General features: G+C 40.0%; 1 protein-coding gene across 2 annotated transcripts in view; it reads left to right on the top strand.

Annotated features, from left to right (window-relative positions):
• The window catches only part of LOC130927869 (zinc finger protein OZF-like), a 30,395-nt gene extending 7,232 nt beyond the window's left edge, over nt 1-23,163 (top strand). The window contains exons 1-3 of one of the 2 annotated variants that reach the window (XM_057853967.1): nt 289-639; nt 7,407-7,511; nt 21,312-23,163. In XM_057853967.1, the coding sequence (XP_057709950.1) occupies nt 504-639; nt 7,407-7,511; nt 21,312-22,540 (1,470 nt within the window). In that variant the 5' untranslated portion in view covers nt 289-503 and the 3' untranslated portion in view covers nt 22,541-23,163. Of the gene's footprint in view, nt 1-288; nt 640-7,406; nt 7,512-21,311 lie in introns of those variants that run through there. The other variant, XM_057853968.1, reaches the window with a different exon arrangement.
• Nucleotides 23,164-23,494: the final 331 nt, after the last annotated feature.

The following is a 23,494-nucleotide window of genomic DNA, read 5'->3' as shown; positions in this document are numbered from 1 at the left end:
TAGCTTTGCATGTAATGCAAACGCAACCATCTATGTTATTCCTTTTTTTCATGGCAGTTTACGCGACGATCCCACTGTTGATTGTTTTCTCCCTATCATAACAAAATATAGATTGAGTTGTACAAGAGAAACATTTTTATTTTGAAAGAGAAGTTGTAATTTGGGCTGTTTTTGTTTTTTATGATTGAAATAGGCGGGTTTTACGTTGTGATTGGGCTGGAGACAGTCTTTCCCATCATGCAATCCTTGTCGGTCGGAAATGAAAAAGATGATGGGGCGGGTTTTTCTTTGTGCACGAATTGTTTTTCCTCTAGTTCAGCTACTTAACTAAATCGAAGTCTTGACGACGTGTCCAGCATTAGCCACATTACGGATTCAAACATCAGTCTTCAAGTCTAGTCACTCGTTGAAGTTTTGTCGCCTACTTTAGCTTAGCCTGGCTTGCTAACCGCTAACAAAGCTGCAAGGCACGCCGTCTAGCGTTCAGAAAACAAGTGAGAAATATGTGCGCGAGAACTACACCGACTGCAGAAAAGTTCCAAGAGGAACTTTACGGAGTAAAAGAGGAGCCCCCACGTCACCAAGATTCGACTATGTGCAAAATAATGCACGCAAAGGTTGTTCTTCGCAGACTCGAAGGTTGGTTCACTTTCGATGATACGTAAACTGTACACCAGTGTTCCCAAGCTTTTTTGCGCTACGGACCAGTGTGATGTGGGCCTTATTTTCCTGTACCGGCAATGTGTGGCAGAAAATGACGGTAAATATACAATAAACACGGAGGAGCTGAAAACAAACATTAAGTGCAGGGAAAATGTAGCTCTCCTTACGCGGAATCAACTTTTTTTTTTTTTAACAGCGGCCTTTCCTAAAACTCAACTTGGTCGCAGGCATGATGCTCTCCGTGCATTCGGTTTTGTTGCTTCGTTTGCCAGCTTTTAGCCACATATTATGCAGAATGAGCCTGTTGTAGGCTCCTCTTCTGGCTCTTTCCTCGTAAAAAAAGCTGTCCAAAGACGTCTTCGCCCCGCAGCACACAGCCAAGAACAGCTCACGTTACTGTTTACATTGCAGGGTTTCCCTTAAGATTTTTTGAAGCTGTGGTGCGAGTGGTGGGCTGCATCAGGCAGTCAGGCCGCAGCGAAATTGTTTCATTTCATTACAAATGACAATTTTTTCAATGAACAAAAGTATTTTTTTTCCCTATAAGAACCATAACAAAAGATCTGTTTGCAAAGTTTCATTCTGCCTGGGAACACATTATTTTCCTGGATTAGAAAAAGCAATTTGAGGGCTCTGAAGGAAAATAGTCGATTTATCCTTGTTACAGGTTGTTTTATTCTTATAAAGAACAGGAGATGATGACATAGAATTCGGAAATGAAAAAGAACAAAGAATTTACACTGAAAGACACACAGACAGAATAAACGAGACATGGCCCGGACGAGACGCAAGACAAAAGTGTTTCTCTCTCTGGTTGGAGTCCTTTTCTCCCTCACTTGGGGGTGGGTAAAGTTCCTTGGAATGTGCATTGTGAACCCCTAGCTAATATTTTCCAGATGTGCTGCTACTCGAAGGCATACACTGTCTCATGAGGGAGAATGCAATGTCCATATATAATTATTGTGAATAAATGGAAATATAATTCTTCAGCTCTTTCATGAGGGAAATCGGCAATAGGTGGTCCTTTTATAGTCAAAGTCAAAATATGAAGGAATTCTTTATTTGTAAAACCGATTCTAAAACACAAGATACCTTCAGTATTGATTTTAACGGAGGCAGCAACACGCTACATAACGGACGTAGCTGCTTATTCAGCGACATTAGCCCTACGTGATAATGTGATTTTTAAAAATTCTCATAGTAATAGTATGAGAAAAAAGTAACTATTACTACGACAATAAATGTCGAACTAATAGTACGAGAACAAAAGTCGAAAGCCTCTTGTCCTTTAGAACAGTGGTCCCCAACCAACGGGCCGGGGACCGGTACCGGTCCGTGGAACATATGCTACTGGGTCGCACTGAAATAATAATTTATTAACGACCGCATTCTGGGCTGTGCCTCTTGACACACCATTCTGCCTGCCTACTCTATTGACTAGTCTGAGTAGAGATATGTGGACGTCGCCCTCTAGTGCTGACCGCCATTACTGGGGTGTTTACACACCTGAACCCAGCGTCAGTCAATGTAAACAGTAACGTGAGCTGCCTGCTGCTGGCGGCACACCGCAGTGATGGCAGACGGGGTATTTCCGGTCGATTATAGAGATAATCACAATATAGAGATAATAATAAAACTGGATAGAATGTTGTCATAGAAATCAATTTGAGCTAGCATGTCTTTTTTTTAATATATCTATGCACCCTTGTCGTTAATGACGTATAACATGGGCGCATCAGATTTGTTACTGGAAATGAGAAGCCCACATGCTAGCGAAGACGATTAAAAGGGGGTGGGTTAGGGTTTCAGCACACTTCAGCAATGGCTCAGTGGTAAAGGAGTTGTCCCCCAGTTCTATTCTCCGCCCTGATGGACTGGGTTACGTGTCCTTGAGCAAGATACTGAACCCCACGTTCGTGCATCACCAGTAGCGGATGGCGAGATAGTGTAAAGCGCTTTGAGGGCCTTGAAAGGTGAAAAGGCGCTATACTAGTACAACCCTATTTCCTATGTCTGTAGTTCGAATAGCTTTCAGGTGTAAAATGCGCACCACACAAAACCGTGCCGGAGGCTGGGTCTGCAAAATTAGCCCTCTTAGCACGGACGAACTTTACTCGTTATCTGCGTAGTCCAGCTCTTTTTCTTGCGTTCGGGAACTCATGGGTACTACATTGCGACAAATGGCTATTTGTACACCACATAGCATGACAGGTTTGAACCATTTTTAGCAATTTTTTTTGATAAAACACCAACGCAACTCTCTTGTCGATAAATAACGATGGCACCTGCCTCGACCTTTTGTTTCCTTGTTGTTACGTCTCCGCCCCATTCGGCTGTTTCCGGAATACTTTCGGAAATGGTTGTAATTTTCGATCTATTTTCGCTAATTGCTCATGATTGTGACTTATTTTTTTGTTAACTTTATTAATATTTGTTATCTTGCCACATAACGGTTCCATTGATATCTCACAGCCCGTTAGTATTATAATACCCTTTAATTGGTACTTCAATGTAGGGCTGCAGCTATCGAATATTTTAGTAATCGAGTAATCGACTGAAAATTCTATCGATTAATCGAGTAATCGGATAAAACAAATATATTTTTAGGTGAAGAGCAATTATAAATATACATGAGAAAACAAGACATTTCATCTAATTTTGAACCATTTTCAGTCAATCAATGTCTTTATTTTCGATGTATATTGTTGAAAACAGCCAACAATTGCATCTCAGATGTAACTAGAATTAAAAAAAAAAAAAAGACTAATTCACTGCTTTCACTCAAAAAACTTTAGATCTTATTACAAAAAAATATATATATATATCTTACCTAAAAATGCCGTTATGCTTGATAACACACATCACTTAAAAGTTTGGATTTTTTCCCACGTCTTTCAATTGAATTTCTCTTTGTGTCAAGCCATTTTTAAGTTCTAGTTAAGTTTTAAGTTAGTCTAAACTGCAAGTCCTGATAGGATTTTGAGTTTTTGCAGTGTTCAAAATAAATGTATGATACAGGCTGTATTGGAGCACATTAGCACCAGTGCTACTTGGTGTTTTATCCAGCAATGACTACTGAGCTAAAATTGATAGTTGGCATGATTAAGTTTTTATTTTACACCCTCATCACTCCACAATGCTATGTTATGTTAAAGCCTGTATGTAAGACACGTTAGCCAAGCATCGACAGTGGTCATAATTAATAGAAACCTAGCCCTCCGCAGGGCTAACGTTACTTCAGAACAGTAACGTTAATCTTATTTATTAGCGCTTAGCGCTCTTTATTAGCGCTTAGCGCTGTACTGCTTTAAGATGGCGGCTGTTTACTAAAGCTGCCCAGACGCGGCCGAGTCTGTCATTTAGCATCTAGTTCAACATACATGTGATCTCTATGAGACGCATGAGACGCTACCTGTACCAACGTAGCATCCTGCGGGCTAGTATTTAGCAACGTCGGCGTCGTTTGTGGCGGCTGTCAGCTGCAGTAAGTCCCCCCCCCCCCCCCCCCCCCCTTTTTCCTCTCCGCACGTGACAGCGCGTTGTCCCGCATTAAAAGTAGTCCGAGCAAAACGTGATGCTTAGAGCTGTCAAAATAAACGATTACTCGAGGTGAATAAAATTACTCGGATCAGTTTTTAAACTCGAGTTACTCGAGTTGCTCGAGTACTCGTTTCAGCTCTACTTCAATGTCAATATTATGGTCGTTTTCACAGGCTTTAAACAGAATTACATTCATTAACTCGAAATACCCTTCTGTAAATCTTTTTCCCAATTTCCAACTCTGCGACGACGTAGTCAGGCACAAGCTTGCAAAAGAAGAACCGATGTGATTTTCAAAATAAAGACTTGTTAAAGAACAATTTGTATTGATGTGCTATTTCAGACAACTTCTGGCAAATAGTGCATAAATAATGAGCTAAATATATTCAGATAGACTTCATGTTAAATTATACAAATTAAAAATGATTAATTAGAATGTATCTTAAAAATCTAGAAAAAAATACCATCTCATTTGCAAGACGTGGCGGCTTTTATTATGGTGTGGCGGTGCGTCACACCCTTCATTGACTGTCGCTGGGCTGGTATAGACATTACTCACATGACGTCAACACCACGCCCCCGCGCCATATTGTCCGTCAACTCGTCCTTTTGACGCATTACCGCTACGTAAATTCCTCCTATTATGGCGTGTTTTTCTGCCCGTTAAATTAATAATCAAAATGGTGAAGGCGTGTGTGGCGGTCGGTTGCAATAACAGAGAAGATAGACGGAGAGACTTGAAGTTCTACCGTATTCCGAGAGACCCGGAGAGGAGCGCGAGATGGACTGCTGCAATTCGACGAGAAAACTGGGCTCCAAACGATAACCACAGATTATGTAGTAGTCATTTTATATCTGGTAAGATGCATTTAATATATATTTAGAGGGTTTTGGGCTGAAAACCACAATTAAGATCATTGCTAGGCTAATCGCCGACAACATACACTCAGACGTTGTGAATGAACGACCTGAAAATATGTAATTATAAGGAGATAATAAGACAGTTGTCATATAATTAATTTACAATTTAACTATTGAGGTCAAAAGGCAAAAAAAAAATTCAATTTAGGACAATCTGGAGTAGTGCTATCACACTTCATATTTATTACATATTATATATGTATGTTGTGAGAGTGCTATCGCTAAACCATATAAACATTAAAAGCCCTAGTTTCACTGACAAATGACATGAAATACATTTGACTTGACAGTGGATGTTAGCAAGAACAAAAGATTTTAAATTGAAAATTTCGTAACTCACCTTCCCGAGCACCAGATAGATTCCTGCCGAATGTTCGTGGACGAGGACCTGTTTCACCCAACCAGCAAAGAAGTATTTATAAGCCTCCAAGCTCTTAAAGTTTTTCAAACTTTCGTGAGAATAGGCTGATTTTGTGTGGACAAGATAGTTGTAAATATCAGGATAGCAGATGTCAGGCACAGACTAGAGGTTAGATTTTGTGCCCGAACCCGACCCGACATTCGGGTCTGGTCGGGCCCACATTTTAAGCATTCACGTTCGGGTCAGTTCGGGTCGGGCCGCCATGCCGGACTAATAAATTATTTAAAAAAAAAAAAAAAAATGGAGAGCAGGCTCTCTGTATTGCGCTTCTGCTTGTGCGTGTGCACGAACGCCGTGGCGCCGGCCGCTTTTTATTCTTGTCCTCCCGCTGTACCGTTTGCGCACGGCCGAGGCGCCGCCCTCATTTTCATTTCCTTGTCAGAGAGGCGCGTCCATGTGAAAACAATATCCCACACACTCAGAAATATGTTTAACAAACTTTCCCAGCGTTATTTCGTTGTGTGAATGCTTTGATAATTCTCAAAAAAATATGTAGATTATTTAAACATTAAGAAAACTTGCGTTTTTTTCTGCCAACTCGAAGAAATGAAAATAATTGCTGCTGCTGCGTTTTTTCCGCGTCACTCAAAAAAAAAAAAAAAAAAAAAAAATCGGGTTTTTCGGGCTCGGGCCTGCAAATCTAGTTAAGTGATCGAGCTCGGGCCGGGTCGGGCCTCAATACCAGCGGGCCGTGTCGGGTCGGGCTGGATTTTTTAGGCCCGAACTAGGCTCTAGCACAGACGGCGAAGACAGCGGGTCGAAAAACATCGATTTAGGCATCAAATATGGATCTGGCGAATGGATAAACTGAAGCTTTTCCACATAACGCCTTTTATGCAACGCATCCAATGAGTTTACAGCGTCAGATAACACCGGGGCTTCCATGAATTGCTCTATAAATTGCACGACTAATTGAAACCATTGAGAATAGGGCTAAAAAATGACGGACAATATGGCGGCCGGATACAGCGACACGTCATTTTGTGACGTAGGTGAGTAGGGTCTATAGGTGTGCAAACACCTATGGTGGCCAACCACTAGAGGGCAAAATACACATATCACTCGTCGGATTAGTCATTTGTTTCAATATTTTTTCATTTATTTTAACATTTGTTTATTTCTTTCTTGTACTCTCTTGTAATGCATGAAATAATTTTATCGGTCATTGGCTCATCAAACTCGATAGATGGAGTTTGAGTTGATCGAGTCAAGCTAATTCTCCTTCCTTCCCAACATGGGTAGCATTGTGGAGGCTGGCCTGCTTGCAATAATAAATGGTAAATGGTGTTATACTTGTATAGCGCTTTTCCACCTGGTTTGTAAGTCACATGCTCAGGGTCCGAATGTTCTGCGTCAACGTGTTCTGCTAAGTCTAATAAATCCCGAGAGCTCGTGCAGAATCTCAGCCATCATGCCATGTGGTGAAGGTAAAATATAAAATTATTTCATGCAGTCCAGGGGGAACAAGAGTGCAAGAATGAAATGAATAAAAGTAAAGTAAATAAATGTTGAAATAAATGAATATACAGTGCCTTGCAAAAGTATTCGGCCCCCTTGAACCTTGCAACCTTTTGCCACATTTCAGGCTTCAAACATAAAGATATAAAATTTTAATTTTTTTGTCAAGAATCAACAACAGGTGGGACACAATCGTGAAGTGGTACAAAATTTATTGGATAATTTAAACTTTTTTAACAAATAAACTGAAAAGTGGGGCTTTGAATTCATTTGTGTTGGATTGGATGACGACAAAACATGAATAAACAAAAAAATGAGCAAGGAGGAATTTTCTCCAACAGAAAACAATTCTGGGGAAACAAGTTTGCAAATGAAGAAATAACATTTGTTCGTGGTCTTGCAGATATATATGTCAGCCAAGCCCATCGTCTGGAGCACCAGGAGTCTTTATGCGTCAAGGGGGAGTCGCCATACATCAAGGAGGAGGAAGAGTTGGTTCACATTAAAGGTCATCCGAAGCATTGTTTTTTTTCTTTAGATGAGGCAGAAATCAAATATGGTACCTTCTTGTTAGTATGAAAATGTCTTTCAGTCTAATATAGTGGATTTTCTTTCTTAGTAGCTGTGCAATAGACTCGAGAACCGACGTAAGGTTTGCGGCACTGCAACGACTTGACTATTTTTTTGTCACATTCACTATTTTTATTGAAAAGCACTTTGTTATTTCAACATACAATACGAATGGATTTTATACTTTTCTGCTGCTTTTCTTTTTTTGCAAACAAAATGAAGTTTTTCAAAAAATGAAATAAAAACAAAACAAAACTGAGAAGCAGGGAACCTATTACTTCGCCATACTTTTTACATGAAAGAAATCATTATTTATGAGCATATGTTGATCAAAACCATTTCGTACAGGCTTAACATATTCTGTCCATATCAAGTAAAACATGTCCAGTTGTAGTTTTAGTGCGTAGGAGATCCTCTCCATCATGAAAATCTCTCTAACGACGTCAATCCAGTCCTCTGTTGTTGGTCTTTCAGGTTTGAGCCACTTTCTTGTCGATGCTCTTTTGCTTGCAGCCAATAGAATGTGGATGAGTTGCTTTTCATTACAGCTAATTTGTTGCGCATTTATTTCACTAAAGTACATGGTAACAAAGGACATGCAGATATCAAAATTAAAAATCTTTTGTAGAATGTAGATGAATGTCCAACCAGTATTTTTGAATAACCACACAGTCCAACCAGTATTTTTGAATAACCACATATTCCCAGAATACAGTGGTACCTCTACATACAAATTTAATTCGTTCCAGGACCTTGTTTGTAAGTCGAAATGGTCGTATGGCGAGCACGATTTTCCCATAGGAATACATTATAATTCCATTAATTCGTTCCAAAGCCTAAAAACATACACTGAATTCTTAATAAATACTGCTGGCACTGTTACAAATGGCAATTAAACATAGAAAAACGAATAAGTTATAAATAAATAATTCAGAATAATATAATAATAATAAGAAGAATTAATAATTATTCCTGTAAATAATGTAACGAATCGGATTCTAATATGGCGGACACTTTTTACTGTCCCTGAACGCACCGCGACGTCTCAGTGAGATAGGTCGGTGCGGTAGAGATAATACTTTCGTTTTCTTGAGAGCAGTCAACTGCTTAAGACAATGGGCGTTTTGTGTTGGATAAGTACTTAAATAAATGATAAAAACGTGACGAAGCTGGCGATTTCCTTGGCAATGTTACCACAATAATAATTGTCACCTTAACTTATAAATAGTGGCGAACGGTGGTCGGAAGAGGACCATGGAGCTGTATTGTTGAGCCAGTTCAGGGACGCGCACCCCAAGCTCATATTTTTCTATAACTTGCATCTTCATTTCAAAGGTAAGCATCACTTTTTTCCTTGTTTCTCCAACTGTATCAACTTTTTTTGAAAACTGTTGATTTCTCACACAAGAAAATCCACCGTGCGTTCGTTTGCAGTGCTGTCATGTCGTCGTATTTCGAGCAACTCGTCGGATGTAGAAACAAATGGCGGCTCAAATTTTACGTCGGATGTCGAAAAGATCGTGTGTCGAAGTGATCGTATGTAGAGGTACCACTGTATATGAAAATGGTTTGCTTTACTGCTGCTGCATCATCTCCCATCCCTTGATAGTTTTTCTGGACCGGTGTAACAAAAAACCTCATTGTGTTCTTCCAACAAAATTCACGCCAGCTGTGTGACCTAGTCGTAATACATTGTGTTTCACATGTATCCGTCTATTCTTCTGGAATAATAATCCTCCCTTCTTTTTCCTATTTCACCTTCACATAGTGTGTGCTCCCCCTTTTCTCACAAGTACACTTATATAATTTGGAAAGTATTCTTGTTGGGTGAAGTGATTTCGTTAGAGATATAAATGTTTGTAAATAACCTTCTGCCACGTTTTTATAAAATGTTTTCATTTATGTAGTGCCCGACCTGTAAATACCTGAAAAAGTCACCGGAACTCAAATCATGTTGTTGTTTTAAAACTTCAAATGATTGAAGTGCCCCTTCGTGGGTAAATGATTTATAATCTCTTAATCCTTTTGAAATCCAAAATTTGAATCTGTTATTCGTTTTTTGGGGGTGAATTCTGAGTCATAGGCGAACCATCCGTAAATGTTTGTTTCCCTTTCCAAGTTACCTATTTTAATAATTTCGATTAATGCTACAAACATAGGACTGGAAAGTTTTTGCTTGAAGTTATTTATCTGCTCTAATTTTGCGTCAAACAACAGAGCTTTCAATGGGATATTTTGTCTTGTTTTCTCCTCAAGATCTCTCCACCCTGATGTGTAAACCGGAGAGCACATACAAACAAGTGGTCTCAATTGGGCAGCAAAAAAATATTCACGAACACAAGGAAAGTTTCTACCACCCCTATCGTTCTTCAATTGTAATGTGGAGTATTTTATCCTAGGCGTTTTGCCCATCCATATAAACCTTGATATCATTTTGTCCAACTCCATAAATTGTTTTGGTGGTATTAAAAACAAATACTAAATAAAAAAATGAATGCAGCAGTTGTGGGAGGACATTCATTCTTATTGATTCGATTCTAGAATTGCAGGGATTCCCCTACATCCAACAGATTGTGGCGCACCGCCACACCAAAATAAAAGCCGCCACGCCTTGCAAATGAGATGCATTTTATTTATTTATTTAAATTTTTTAAGGCTGTTTCAAACTAGCGGCAGCCGAGTGTAAACAGTTCAGCGGAAACCTATTCATTGTGTATTGGAATGTTTGTAACTAAGCGGGGCCACCTTAAGAGACGATCGGCCTGGGGAGCTGTGACGCAAGGGGAACGAGTAGTAAGAATGGATGAACGAGCGAGACAGCGGTCGCATGTCGTGGCAGCCCGCTGTTATTTTGTTATTGTTTTTCTTTATTATTGTTACCACAGTAAGGTGGGTAAGCCAATACAGACTTCACGCCTTCTTCCCCATATGCGGGGCATTAATATAGTTTGGATCGGACTTTTTGGCGAAAGTGAGCGGTGGACGGCAGTCTTGGACGGAAAGCAAAGTTTGTCTGAATTTGCGCGCAGAGGCGGGGCTCAAAATAAAGCTTTGCTGTATTTTCAGAGCGCCGGTCACAGTGCAAGATTTATTGGTTCAAGCAGAGTAAAATAATACATATTCAGGGTACTAGAAAGTCGTTTCCGTGTCCACCGATTGGTAAGAAAAAGCTGATTGTTGTGGGCGCTCCCGTTAGGTGGGACATTTCACGCGGAGTGGCTATTTTTCGGCACAACAGGGGCGGCTATTTTTCGGCACAACAGGGTCAGGTGTACTTCATCTGTGCTGTTTTGGCTGACTGACGGTTGACGATACTTTGATAAATGCGCTTTTTTTCAAGTTTCGCGAGCTCTGGCACACTCGAAAAATGACTCTCATACCTCTCCTTGCTAAGTTAATGGTATCTCGATGTGTGTTTGTGTGGATATTTAGTTCACGGACAACGAAAAAAAAACTTCACCTTCTCACCGAATCTAGTAAAAATGTTTACACGGCTATTAGAATCCCCCCCCCCCCCCCCCCCCCCTTGAAATGGGTTCATTGACAGAAGGACTGTTATTGTTGTGGTAATGTAGTACTTAAAAGGGCCAAATAAAAGGAGAAAGAAGGACTCCGACGGTGGTCTGCAACCCGCGGCTCTAGGGCCGCATACGGCTTTTTAGCACTGCTCCGGAGCTTTGTTTTAATAGGATTTCTAGGAGGACAAACATGACACAAACATTCTTTCAATTCATTAATATTGTAATGAATTTAAACTTGTAGTGGCATCGTACAACAGAGTAGTCACGTGGTGCATCATTCTCTATAGGATCCACTGCAGGGAAAATAAACACTTAATCATGAAGGCTAATTATGTATTTCTAGCCGACTTAGTCATTTCGATGGTAGGCTAATATAGCTAGTATCGATACATACAGCCAGTGTTGCTAACATTATAAGGCTTATACAAGGCTTTAAATTTTTTGCGGCTCCAGACATACATGTACTGTATCAGTTTTTATTTTTTGGTCAAATATGGCTCTTTCAACATTTTGGGTTGCCGACCCTGGAATCACTACGAGATGTAAGTCGTACTATTGCTACGAGAAAAAAATTTGTATTATTACTAGTGTTGCACCGATACCATTTTTTGGCCCCGATACCGATACCTGGCTGTGCAGTATCGGCCGATACCGATACCATACCGATACCACCCCGTTTATATATATAATATAATATAAAAGTGCAACTTTCATGAAATTATTGTCACATTCTGCTGCTGGTTGGATTGTGTTTTGTTGCTGGGCTGTTAGTGGGGGGCGTTCATGACGTTGCACCGGAATCCAATGCGGGCTCATCAACGCAGCATTTAAGCACGGGTGAGCTCAGAGAAGGCTGCCGAGATATTTGCTTTGCTGATCGCCATTTGACATCTCGCACTATAGTCTCGCTACATTTGCCTGTTACGCCCCTGCATTGGTTTTTTTTTTCTGTTATTGTGCTGCACTCGTTTGTAACCTCTACCCTGTGCAGGTATTTGAGTGTTTTTATTTTGGCTTTTTGGCTCGCTGCCTATCGTCTTAGTTCACCTTCGAGTTTGTAGTATTGAGCTCCGTCGACCTGCTGTCACGGACTCCTTTTGTTATTTCTACTATCCCGCGATCGCGTGTAATTTTTTGTTTGCAATTAAACCCTTGTACCTATCCCCCGCTTGTTGTCCGCTTCGAGGTCCAACCTTGTTTCCGCATTTGCGGACGCTAACAATTATAAGTAATAATAATTGACCACAGCATCCCGTCTCTCTATTAGCCTCCTTTTTTCGGGTTGGGAGTCCCTTATTTCTATTTCTAAAAGGTGGCAACCCTACTTTGGAAACAGGTCCCAAATTACTGCGGCATTTCTTTCAGTAAAAGACAATAAAAGTAAAGTAGACGTAGTAAACTGACCAGAGATTGTTGCTCCGGTCCTGCGCCCTTCCTCTGGAGAGCAGTCCTGCTCTTGCAGGCTCAAACTCGTTGTGTTCGTTCACGTTTCGTCTTCAAATGTTTTATCAGGTTCGAGGTATTGAAACTGGCTGATTTAACTCCACATCTCAAAACTCTCAGGCCACAAATCTTGCATGCAGCCATTGATTTTAATTGACGGGATTTCTATTTTGAAATATTCCCCCGACCGCCGCCATGTTGGCGGCGCCGACATAGTGGCCTTGTCATTGGTCAGGAGTGGCTATTGGCCCGTTCCCATTGGTCTGGAGCAGGCCAATAGCGATAGCTGCTTGGTGTTCACGTGTCATCACACAACACAAAGTGTCGTGAGCGCCAGGAGAAAAAAAAGGCTGCGGTCAAATGTTATCATAACAGACCGGTAAATGGTATCGGCGCAGTTTTTGTTGGTACTCGCCGATACCGATACCACCATTTTGGGCCGGATCGGGCCCCCTGCCGATACTAGTATGGGTATCGGTGCATCTTTAATTATTACGTAGGGTAACGTAGCTGTAATCGGCTACGCATTTTATGTACATGTACCGTAGCTGAGAGCTACGGCATTAGCCTAGCTAATGAAATATTTCAAATATATCTTTGTTATGGCTCTTATTGGGGGGGGGGGGATAAATGAAAAAATTTTTTTGCCGTGGCACGACATGGTGAGGCTGTCCGACTCCGATGCAGCCCACCACCACAGCTTCAAAAAATTCTAGGGGAAACACTGAATTGTGATCTAGAAATGGCACAGCATTCCATCTTAGGAGATCTGCTTTTAATTTGACTTTTAAAGGTCCGTAATTAACCTCATACATCTTTGAGAAATCTCGATGTAGTATAATAAGTAAATATTTGACCGTTTCTGCATCCCAATTCCATTTATATTCCTCCTTAATATGCTGGGGAGGATTGTAGTTCAGAGATAATATCTGTGTTTTATTTACATTTATTTTATAACCAGAAAAGGTTCCATATTCTTCTAGTGCTTTTATTGTTATTGGTAATGTTTCTGTAGGTTGAGTTAATGTCAATAATAAATCGTCAGCGTAACAAGCAAGTTTTTGTTCTTCACCAGCCATTATAATTCCTTTAATATATTTTCTTTGCCTCATCCATTGACCTAACGGTTCAATGAATAACGCTAAGAGAAGTGCAGAAAGATTACACCCTTGTCTGTTACCCCTGTGTAATGCGATTGAGTCCTTGAGGTCCCCATTAATTTTTATTCTAGCAGATGGTTTATTATAATTTCCTGAGATTATATCAATAACAGATTTGTGAAGTTTAAATTTGTCGAATACCTTATATAAAAAGGTCCACCTAACAGAGTCAAACACCTTCTCTACATCCACCCAATAATCAGCATTTCTTGATTCTGAAAAAAGGCATGTTCCATTGTTTAGAACTCTCCTAATGCTATCCTGTGTTTGTGTATGTTTTATAAACCCAGTCTGATCTTCGTGTATCAGTAACAGTGTTGTCACGGATTACTTAAAGTAATTTAATTACTGATTACTGATTACACCTCAATAAAGTAATCTAGTTACTTTACTGATTACTTTATTATCAAAGTAACTAAGTTACTTTAAAAGTAACTTATAAGTTACTTTTTACCAATTTTTTTCCTTTTGCTGCCTCAACATAAAAATAACAGTAAAATGTCATCGCGTATAATTTAGTTTTTCACATAAGGCTTAAAGAGCATATGACACCAGAAAAAAAGTCTTAAATGGCATTATTATGTGAATTAGAATCATATTTTGAGACGATTCGACTATATACAACAATTTAGCAAAGCGCAGATGACGAGAAATTAGTCTTTTAATCTGCCGGTTAGCCACGCCTTCCATTATAGGGCTTTAGCGTCCCCAACAGGTGGATGACGTCAGCAGTAGACTGGGCTCATCGGTTTTACTATTCAGCCCATTGAGGGGGAATTGTTCAGAACGAGGAAAACGCGACGAAGAGAGCCGCAAAATGTCATTGTTTCAGTCTCTCTACTCCCAATATTTTTACAGGATATTCTTTTTATCCAAGTATTTTTCCCCAATAGCTATATAAATGGCTTGAGAAGGACCAGTCAGCCCGTCGAGGGGGAACTATTCACAATGAGGAAAACGCGACGAAGAGAGCGGCAAAATGTCATTGTTTCTGTCTCTTTACTTCAATATTTTTACAGGATATTCTTTTTACCCAAGTACTTTCCCCAATTGCTAAATAAATGGCATGGTCATGACAAATAACAATCTTGTGTTAAATGGAATATAAAATAATACAAATCCATTTATTCAAGACGACATGGCAAAATGACTCCATAATGGTCAAAACTGTCGACTTCACCTTTACTGTCACACCTCCCGCACCTTTTGAAACTCCAAAAAGGCGCATACGCCTCTCCCGCATACAGAATGATTTTTCTGCAGCCGTTTGGCGGGCGTGATGCAAAAAATAAAAGTATTAATCCGCAAAATCAGCTGAATCCTTCGTCCTCATCCACAACAGTACACTGTATAGTGAAGAGAACGTCTTCTACCGTACACGTCACAGCGCCCTCCTCCTCAATGCAAGACCGAAGCCGGAAGTCACTCATTTTGATGGCGCGGGATTCAAAAAACTAAATAAATATAGCGATTGCTCCCACACACATCCAAGCGGTCCATATCATTCAGGGGCATAAAATACCGCGTGTATTATGAAATAAACATGCTTTTTCGTGTCACAGGCACTTTAATCTTTGAGTTAGCGGGGGTTCAATTAGTCGACCACCATTGACTCGCCCTTGCTTAGCCATTCTGGAGCCCTAAAACTAACAACTAACTGACAAACTGCACAAAATTTGTTTAAATCAACTCCAACGACTAAGGATATCTTTGAGAAATGGCTTTCTTCTTGCCACTCTTCCATAAAGGCCAGATTTGTGCAGTGTACGACTGATTGTTGTCCTATGGACAGACTCTCCCACCTCAGCTGTAGAGCTCTGCAGTTCATTCAGAGTGATCATGGGCCTCTTGGCTGCATCTCTGATCAGTTTTCTCCTTGTTTGAGAAGAAAGTTTGGAAGGACGGCCGGGTCTAGGTAGATTTGCAGTGGTCTGATGCTCCTTCCATTTCAATATGATGGCTTGCACAGTGCTCCTTGAGATGTTTAAAGCTTGGGAAATCTTTTTGTATCCAAATCCGGCTTTAACCCTTTAACACCGAACGTGTCGGCAGCGACGCGTTCACGCATGTCGTCTTTGAAGCTTGGTCACGCTGTAATTACGTCACCCATGTGCCGCTAGTTGGTCTCATTTGAAAGTGCGGAAGTTGATGTCCACACCAGTTTTTATTTGAAGTCAATTGACCTAGAAAAATGGGAGATAATGTCATTTGAGTTTTATAGTTTTATTGCACTCATAAATATGCATTAAAACGCTGCATGTACCGTGTATCTATCTCCATTTTTCCATCCTTTCTTGTCCTTTTTCAAAACCGAAAGCAGCAGAAAAGACTACATATCCCAAAATCCGTTGTGATGTCAAGAAGGACGAACCGAATGTGAACATTTTTAATAAATTGCCGAGCTAGGCGCCAACTAAGGAAAAGGAGGCATGAACACCGGTTGGATTGCGCGAGCGACTTTGAAACGTGCAGAATGAATCGAAAACTAAATTTAGCGCAAGCTAATGCATTTTTTCATCAAATCAAAGAATAGGATGAGCTGTATTTGTCGTTTTCCTCGGATTAGTCGGCGTCTCGGCGAGTAGAAGTGACAGCAGCGCTCAAACTGCAGAAGAGTAGGCTGTGTGACGTTCTATGTGACGCAGCTCAGTGACCTGTTCAAAAACAAACTTATTGAGTGCGCAAAAAAAAAAATTTGAATTGAACTAAACTACTTGTCAATATTTTTTGAAATACTTTTTTTTCAATGTTATATACAAGGACTGTCTCAGATAATTAGAATATTGTGATAAAGTTCTTTACTTTCTGTAATGCAATTAAAAAAACAAAAATGTCATACATTCTGGATTCATTACACATCAACTGAACTATTTCAAGCCTTTTATTATTTTAATATTGCTGAATTTGGCTTACAGCTTAAGAAAACTCAAAAATCCTATCTCAAAATATTAGAATATCATGAAAAAGTATACAAGTAGGCTATTCAACTAATCACCTGAATCATCTAATTAACTCGAAACACCTGTGAGGGTTTCCTGAGCCTTAAAAACACTCAGCTTGGTTCAGTAAACTAAATCACAAGTATGGGGAAGTGGGCTGAAGCTGGAGTCCAGGTATCAAAAGCCACAGTTCACAGACGTGTCCGGGAAATGGGCTACAATAGCCGTATTCCCATGGTCAAGCCACTTCTGAACTCAAGACAACGGAAGAAGCGTCTGACTTGGGCTATGGAGAAGAAGCACTGGACAGTTGCAGAGTGGTCCAAAGTCCTCTTTTCAGACGAAAGCAAGTTTTGCATTTCATTTGGAAGTCAAGGCGCCAGAGTCTGGAGAAAGGCTGGAGAGGAGCAAAATCCAAGTTGCTTGAAATCCAGTGTGAAGTTCCCACAGTCAGCAATGGTTTGGGGAGCCATGTCAGCTGCTGGTGTTGGTCCACTGTGTTTCATCAAGTCCAGAGTAAATGCAACTGTGTACCAAGAGATTTTAGAGCACTACATGCTTCCATCTGCTGAAAAGCTCTATGGAGATGAGGATTTCATTTTCCAGCATGATCTGGCACCTGCCCACAGTGCCAAAACCACCAGTAACTGGTGCACTGACCATGGCATCACTGTCCTTGATTGGCCTGCTAATTCCCCTGACCTGAACCCCATCGAGAATTTGTGGGGTATAGTTAAGAAGAAGATGAAAGACACCAGACCTACAAATGCAAATGAGCTGAAGGCCGCTATCGAAGCATCCTGGGCATCAATAACACCTCAGCAATGCCACAGGCTGATTACCTCCATGCCACGCCGGATTGATGCAGTAATCCGTGCAAAAAGATTCCCAACCAAGTACTGAGTGCATCAATGGACATTTACAAATGTTTGATTTAGTTTTGCTGTTATAAAATTATTTTTTTACTTGGTCTGAGGAAGTATTCTAATTTTTTGATATAGGATTTTTGAGGTTTCTTAAGCTGTAAGCCAAAATCAGCAATATTCAAATAATAAAAGGCTTGAAATAGTTCAGTTGATGTGTAATGAATCCAGAATGTATGACATTTTTGTTTTTTTAATTGCATTACAGAGAGTAAAGAACTTTATCACAATATTCTAATTTCCTGAGACAGTCCTGTATACTTTTTTCTTCACTATGAATCTTTTCAATTTTTATATAGATGTGTGTTCGAGAAGCTTGATTGCATTTGCGTATACTTTAGATAAGGTGATGGGTACAACACCTAACTTCACAAAGAGATATCCTCCAAACCCTTTTTGTGTTAGATGATATATATATTTTTTTTCCTCACTATTTTGCACTGTATATAACCTGTTTTGACCATAGTATGTGTAAAAGCCAAAAACGCCTATGACCATACCCGCTGTTTGTGTTGAATAGTCAAACATAAAACTATTCAATCTTATTTTTTTCTATTGAATGTTTATCATAACAAGTTGAATAAATATTATCAAGCTTCAAAACGGTTGGTGGAGCATGTTTGGTTGTCAATGGGACACCAACATTACAAATTTTGAAAAAATATTTTGGGATTTTTTTGTCTTTTTGGGTCCAAAATGTGGATTATAATTGGTCAGTGAAGAAAACAACAGTTTGGACATGAAGTTCAAGGTGTCCTGAAAAAAGGGACCCAACTTGGCCATTGTGAACAATTTTTTCTTGGAAATATAAAGGCAACATCAAATGCATGCAAATTCGGCCAAAATAGGCTTAGGTGTTAAAGGGTTAAACTTCTCCACAACAGTATCTCGGACCTGCCTGGTGTGTTCCTTGGTTTTCATAATGCTCTCTGCACTTTAAACAGAACCCTGAGACTATCACAGAGCAGGTGCATTTATACGGAGACTTGATTACACACAGGTGGATTCTATTTATCATCATCGGTCATTTAGGACAACATTGGATCATTCAGAGATCCTCACTGAACTTCTGGAGTGAGTTTGCTGCACTGAAAGTAAAGGGGCCGAATAATATTGCACGCCCCACTTTTCAGTTTTTTATTTGTTAAAAAAGTTTAAATTATCCAATAAATGTTGTTCCACTTCACGATTGTGTCCCACTTGTTGTTGATTCTTGACAAAAAAATTAAATTTCATATCTTTGTTTGAAGCCTGAAATGTGGCGAAAGGTTGCAAGATTCAACGGGGCCGAATACTTTTGCAAGGCACTGTACATAAATAAATCTAATATGTAGAATAAAGAGGAAAAATGTGACGACTCTTGTGTAGCCCAAAGTAGCTGAGTAACTGTAGTGTTTTTTTCTTCACAAATCTACTCTAGTAATAGTAAAAAGTAGAGCTGAGTGAAACTACTACTTGTAGTCCAATGCGGCTTATTTGTTGTTTTATTAGGTTAATAGGAAACATTTAAACTTTATTTGACAGTCATGTCATAAGACTGCAGTAAAACTGTCATAATTATGACATGACACTATCCCGGGCGTTAATTAGTGCATATGACAGATGTCATTAAGTGTTTTCCAGCAAATTATGTCACTAACTCCATTTATGTCTAGCTCGGATCTTTTACATCTATTCAAAAGTGAGATCATTTGCTGGATGACACGAAATGATATCTGTGATAGCAGTGTCATGTCATACTTGGTCTTATGTTAGTCTTATGTCGCCACTGTCAAATGAAGTGTCACGAAATACCATACCTAGCAATTCATGAAACAACCGGAACAGTAACTGAAGAAAAAATTGGCACAGTGTGAAGTGTTACTGGTTAAGATTTTTTGGGTGTAAATATCTCATAAAACAGTGAGAACAACTGCGGTTTATAGTCCTGTGTGGCTTATCTATGAACAAACGCCGTTTTTGTGTCAAATTGTCATGGGTGGCGGCTTATAGTCAGGTGCGCCTTATAGTCCGAAAATACGGTCATTGGGTTATTAGTCTAATCATTTCATTTAATCGGAATCAAACGCTTATAGACCCTACTCATGTGACGTCACAGCCACGCCCCCATGCCATGTTGTCCGGATACTAGTCATGTTAATGCATTAGCGCTTCGTAAATTCCTCCTATTATGGCGTGTTTTTCTGCTCGTTAACATTAAACAATCAAAATGGTGAAGTCGTGTGTGGCGGTCGGTTGCAATAACAGAGAACATAGACGGAGAGACTTGAATTTTTACCGTATTCCGAGAGACCCGAAGAGGAGACCGCGATTGACTGCTGCAATTCGACGAGAAAACTGGGCTCCAAACGACTACCACAGATTATGTAGTAGTCATTTTATATCTGGTAAGATGCATTTAATATATATTTAGAGGGTTTTGGGCTGACAACCACAATTAAGATCATTGCTAGGCTAATCGCCGACAACATACACGTATGTATGTAGTGAGTGCTATCGCTAAACCATATAAACATTAAAAGCCCTAGCTCTATTGACAAATGACATGAAATACATTAGACTTGACAGTGGATGTTAGCAAGAACAAAAGATTTTGAATGGAAAATTTCGTAACTCACCTTCCGAGCACAAGATTCCTGCCGAATTTTCGTGTACGAGGACGTGTTTCACCCAACCAGCAACGTAGCATTTATAAGCCTCCAAGCTCTTAAAGTTTTTCAAACTTTCGTGAGAATAGGCTGATTTTGTGTGGACAAGATAGTTGTAAATATCAGGATATCAGATGTCAGGCGAAGCCAGCGGGTCGAAAAACATCGATTTAGGCATCAAATACGGATCTGGCGAATGGATAAACTGAAGCTTTTCCACGTAACGCCTTTTATGCAACGGATCCAATGAGTTTACAGTGTCAGATAACACCGGGGCTTCCATGAATTGCTCTATAACTTGCTCGACTAATTGAAAACAATGAGAATAGGTCTGAAAAAGAGGTACAATATGGCGGCCGGAAACAGCGACACGCCCATTTTGTGACGTAGGTGAGTAGGGTCTATATTCAACCAATAAATATTAGACAAGCATGTTTTTGACTTCACCAGTGATTCATTGCTTTTAACTGACGCACAATATGCGTATGCGCTGTTAATATTACCGTTAATAGTTATGTGGCGTTTTTGGGATCGATTAGTTTTCCCCGAGACCAACGTGACGGCGTTCAACGCTTTTGATTCGCAACCGTAAACTTGTATTAGTCCACAGAAAAGATTCCTAGTCGTCGAAAAGAGAGTTGTATTTACGCACTCACAAAAAAAAATCTGACGTCAGAATTTGGTGGTTACAGATATAAATGCCTAAATACAAACACGAATGCGTAAACATGAGGACCACTTTTTTAAATATACGAACACGAATGCAAGTATGAATCTTTTTGCTTCAATAATGCTTGCAATACGCTGTTTTAATGACGGTAGTACAAGAGAACTATGGTTCTTCACACGATTTGCCTTCAAAACACTTAAACTGAATTTGCACTCATAGCTATTTTTGACCGATAGTTTTTAGCGCATAATTTTCGGACGCATCTCTATGCGAAAGAATGTCTCTTGCGCCTCAAAATTAAACCACATCTTTTTTTTAATACTTTTTTAAACCGCACCATGCTCTGAATCCACGAAACCCCAATGCATCAATGTACTGGTTTCAGACGCGGTGGTAGTCCATAAAGTATATCAATGGTTTTCTTGTGCTGGCAGGTTTGAGAAGATATCTTGTTCCTGGGCGGCACGAGCCAGAATTTCCTGGCATTAAAGAAGATGTTGAGCTCCCCAAAATCAAAGAGGAGGAGGAGCCAGAGCCCTGTCAACAGAAGCAACTTCCAATCAAAAAGGAGGAGGAAGATCTGCCATGCGTTAAAGAGGAGGAGCATATCACTAGGTCAAATGGTGAGCCCTTCAAAAGTGAAGGTGGTCCGAGTGAGGCCGGCAGAGGGGCGGAGCTTCCAAGCGGCAGCAGCAGCAACTCAACAGAAGGATTGCAAGCAGACATTTTCATCGCTCCGTCAAACAGAAGTGGCACCACATCACACTCACCTTACAATGATGATGGCCATAAGAAAACTCACACCGATGACAAACTCTGCAAATGCTCTCAGTGTGGGAAAACCTTTGTTAATAAGTACACTTGTCGGACACATATGAGGAGGCACACTGGTGAAAAACCTTTTGCCTGCTCAGCTTGTGGTCAAAGATTCAGTCGCAAGAGCACGTTAAAAGAACACACAAGAACTCACACTGGCAAAAAACCTTTTTCCTGCTCAGCTTGTGGTCAAAGATTCAGTCGCAAGAGAACGTTAAAACAACACACAAGAACCCACACTGGCGAAAAACCTTTTTCCTGCTCAGTTTGTGGTCAAAGATTCTCTCGAAAGCAAAACTTACTAACTCATGAAAGAACCCACACTGGCGAAAAACCTTTTCCCTGCTCAGTTTGTGATCAAAGATTCACTCAAAAGCAATATTTGAAAGTCCACATAAGAACCCACACTGGGGAAGAACCTTTTTCCTGCTCAGTTTGTGGTAAAAGATTCCCTCAAAAGCAATACTTGAAAGAACACACAAGAACCCACACTGGCGTAAAACCTTTTTCCTGCTCAGTTTGTGGTCAAGGATTCTCTCGAAAGCAAAACTTACTAACTCATGAAAGAACCCACACTGGCGAAAAACCTTTTTCCTGCTCAGTTTGTGACCAAAGATTCGCTCAGAAGCAAAACTTAAAACAACACACAAGAACCCACACTGGAGAAAAACCTTTTTCCTGCTCAGTTTGTGGAAAGAGTTTTGCTTCTTTGGCAGACTTAATAAAACACACAAGAATCCACACTGGCGAAAAACCTTTTTCCTGCTCAGTTTGTGGTCAAAGATCCGCTCGGAAGGATTGGATGAAGAGACATGTGTGTGTTGGTGTGAGAAGTAGTTGCCAATGACTGTTCTGCCTGTCATCCATGCTAGCTTCGTCAGATTTTGCATGCAGGTTAGGTTAGGGTTGGAGGTTACGTTCGTATTTGTTGTACACTTTATTTTTGTGATTGCATTTTTGTTTGGACGTTGCCATTTTGTGTTTTACCTTTTCTAGCCATCAACGTTTTTCCTTTGGTTCTCTTGCCGACTGGCATCATTTACATCATAATGTCCCATTCAAACTACACTTTCCACATTTAATATTTGAAACCGCAGACCCCAAATTCCAAAAATTCAAAATCATTCATAAATATTGTCATTAAATTAACATGGAAATTTAGAATACATTGTTCAATATTGCAAAAATAATAAGAAAAAAAATACCGGGTCAAGAATGAATCGTTTGTGTGGGGGTTAATGTAAATATAATTTTTTAACAATTACTATTACTACTCGTGATTGACAGAGTATGATGGCCAAATAAAGAAAAATGAAGAACAACAAAAAAGGTCTATGACAGTAAAGTCGTGTTCTTACGACAAGAATTGTTTTTTGGTTTTTATTCTTGTACAGGCATGAAAATCTCTCACCTTTCGGCGAAATTCGCCGTTTTGAAGTCAAAAAGGGCGACCTATGTGAATTGCATAGATCCGAGGAGAAATTATTTTTGGGAGGGGGAGGGGTCGGGAGGTTTCATTTAATTATTATTATTATTATCATCATGTGATTAACTTAGTACGTAAACTGAGCACTTAAGAAATCGGTTCTTTTTATAAGTGACACTTGGACAGCCAGCAAATCCTTCTAGATGCTTCGCTGACGAGAACCAATCATCGGCCCAAGCTGCGTTTCATTATTCCAAACACGCGCACTCCTTACGTGTACATAGAGTGCTCGGGGAGCCTTTGGTTGCATTGCAAAGCTGCGAAAACAAAAAGCAGGCCTTATCCACACCGGGGCAGACCAGAGCGCAGCATACA

This window comes from Corythoichthys intestinalis, chromosome 13, assembly GCF_030265065.1.
Source record: "Corythoichthys intestinalis isolate RoL2023-P3 chromosome 13, ASM3026506v1, whole genome shotgun sequence".
Taxonomy (NCBI): domain Eukaryota; kingdom Metazoa; phylum Chordata; class Actinopteri; order Syngnathiformes; family Syngnathidae; genus Corythoichthys; species Corythoichthys intestinalis.
This window is presented reverse-complemented; position numbering and strand designations above follow the sequence as displayed.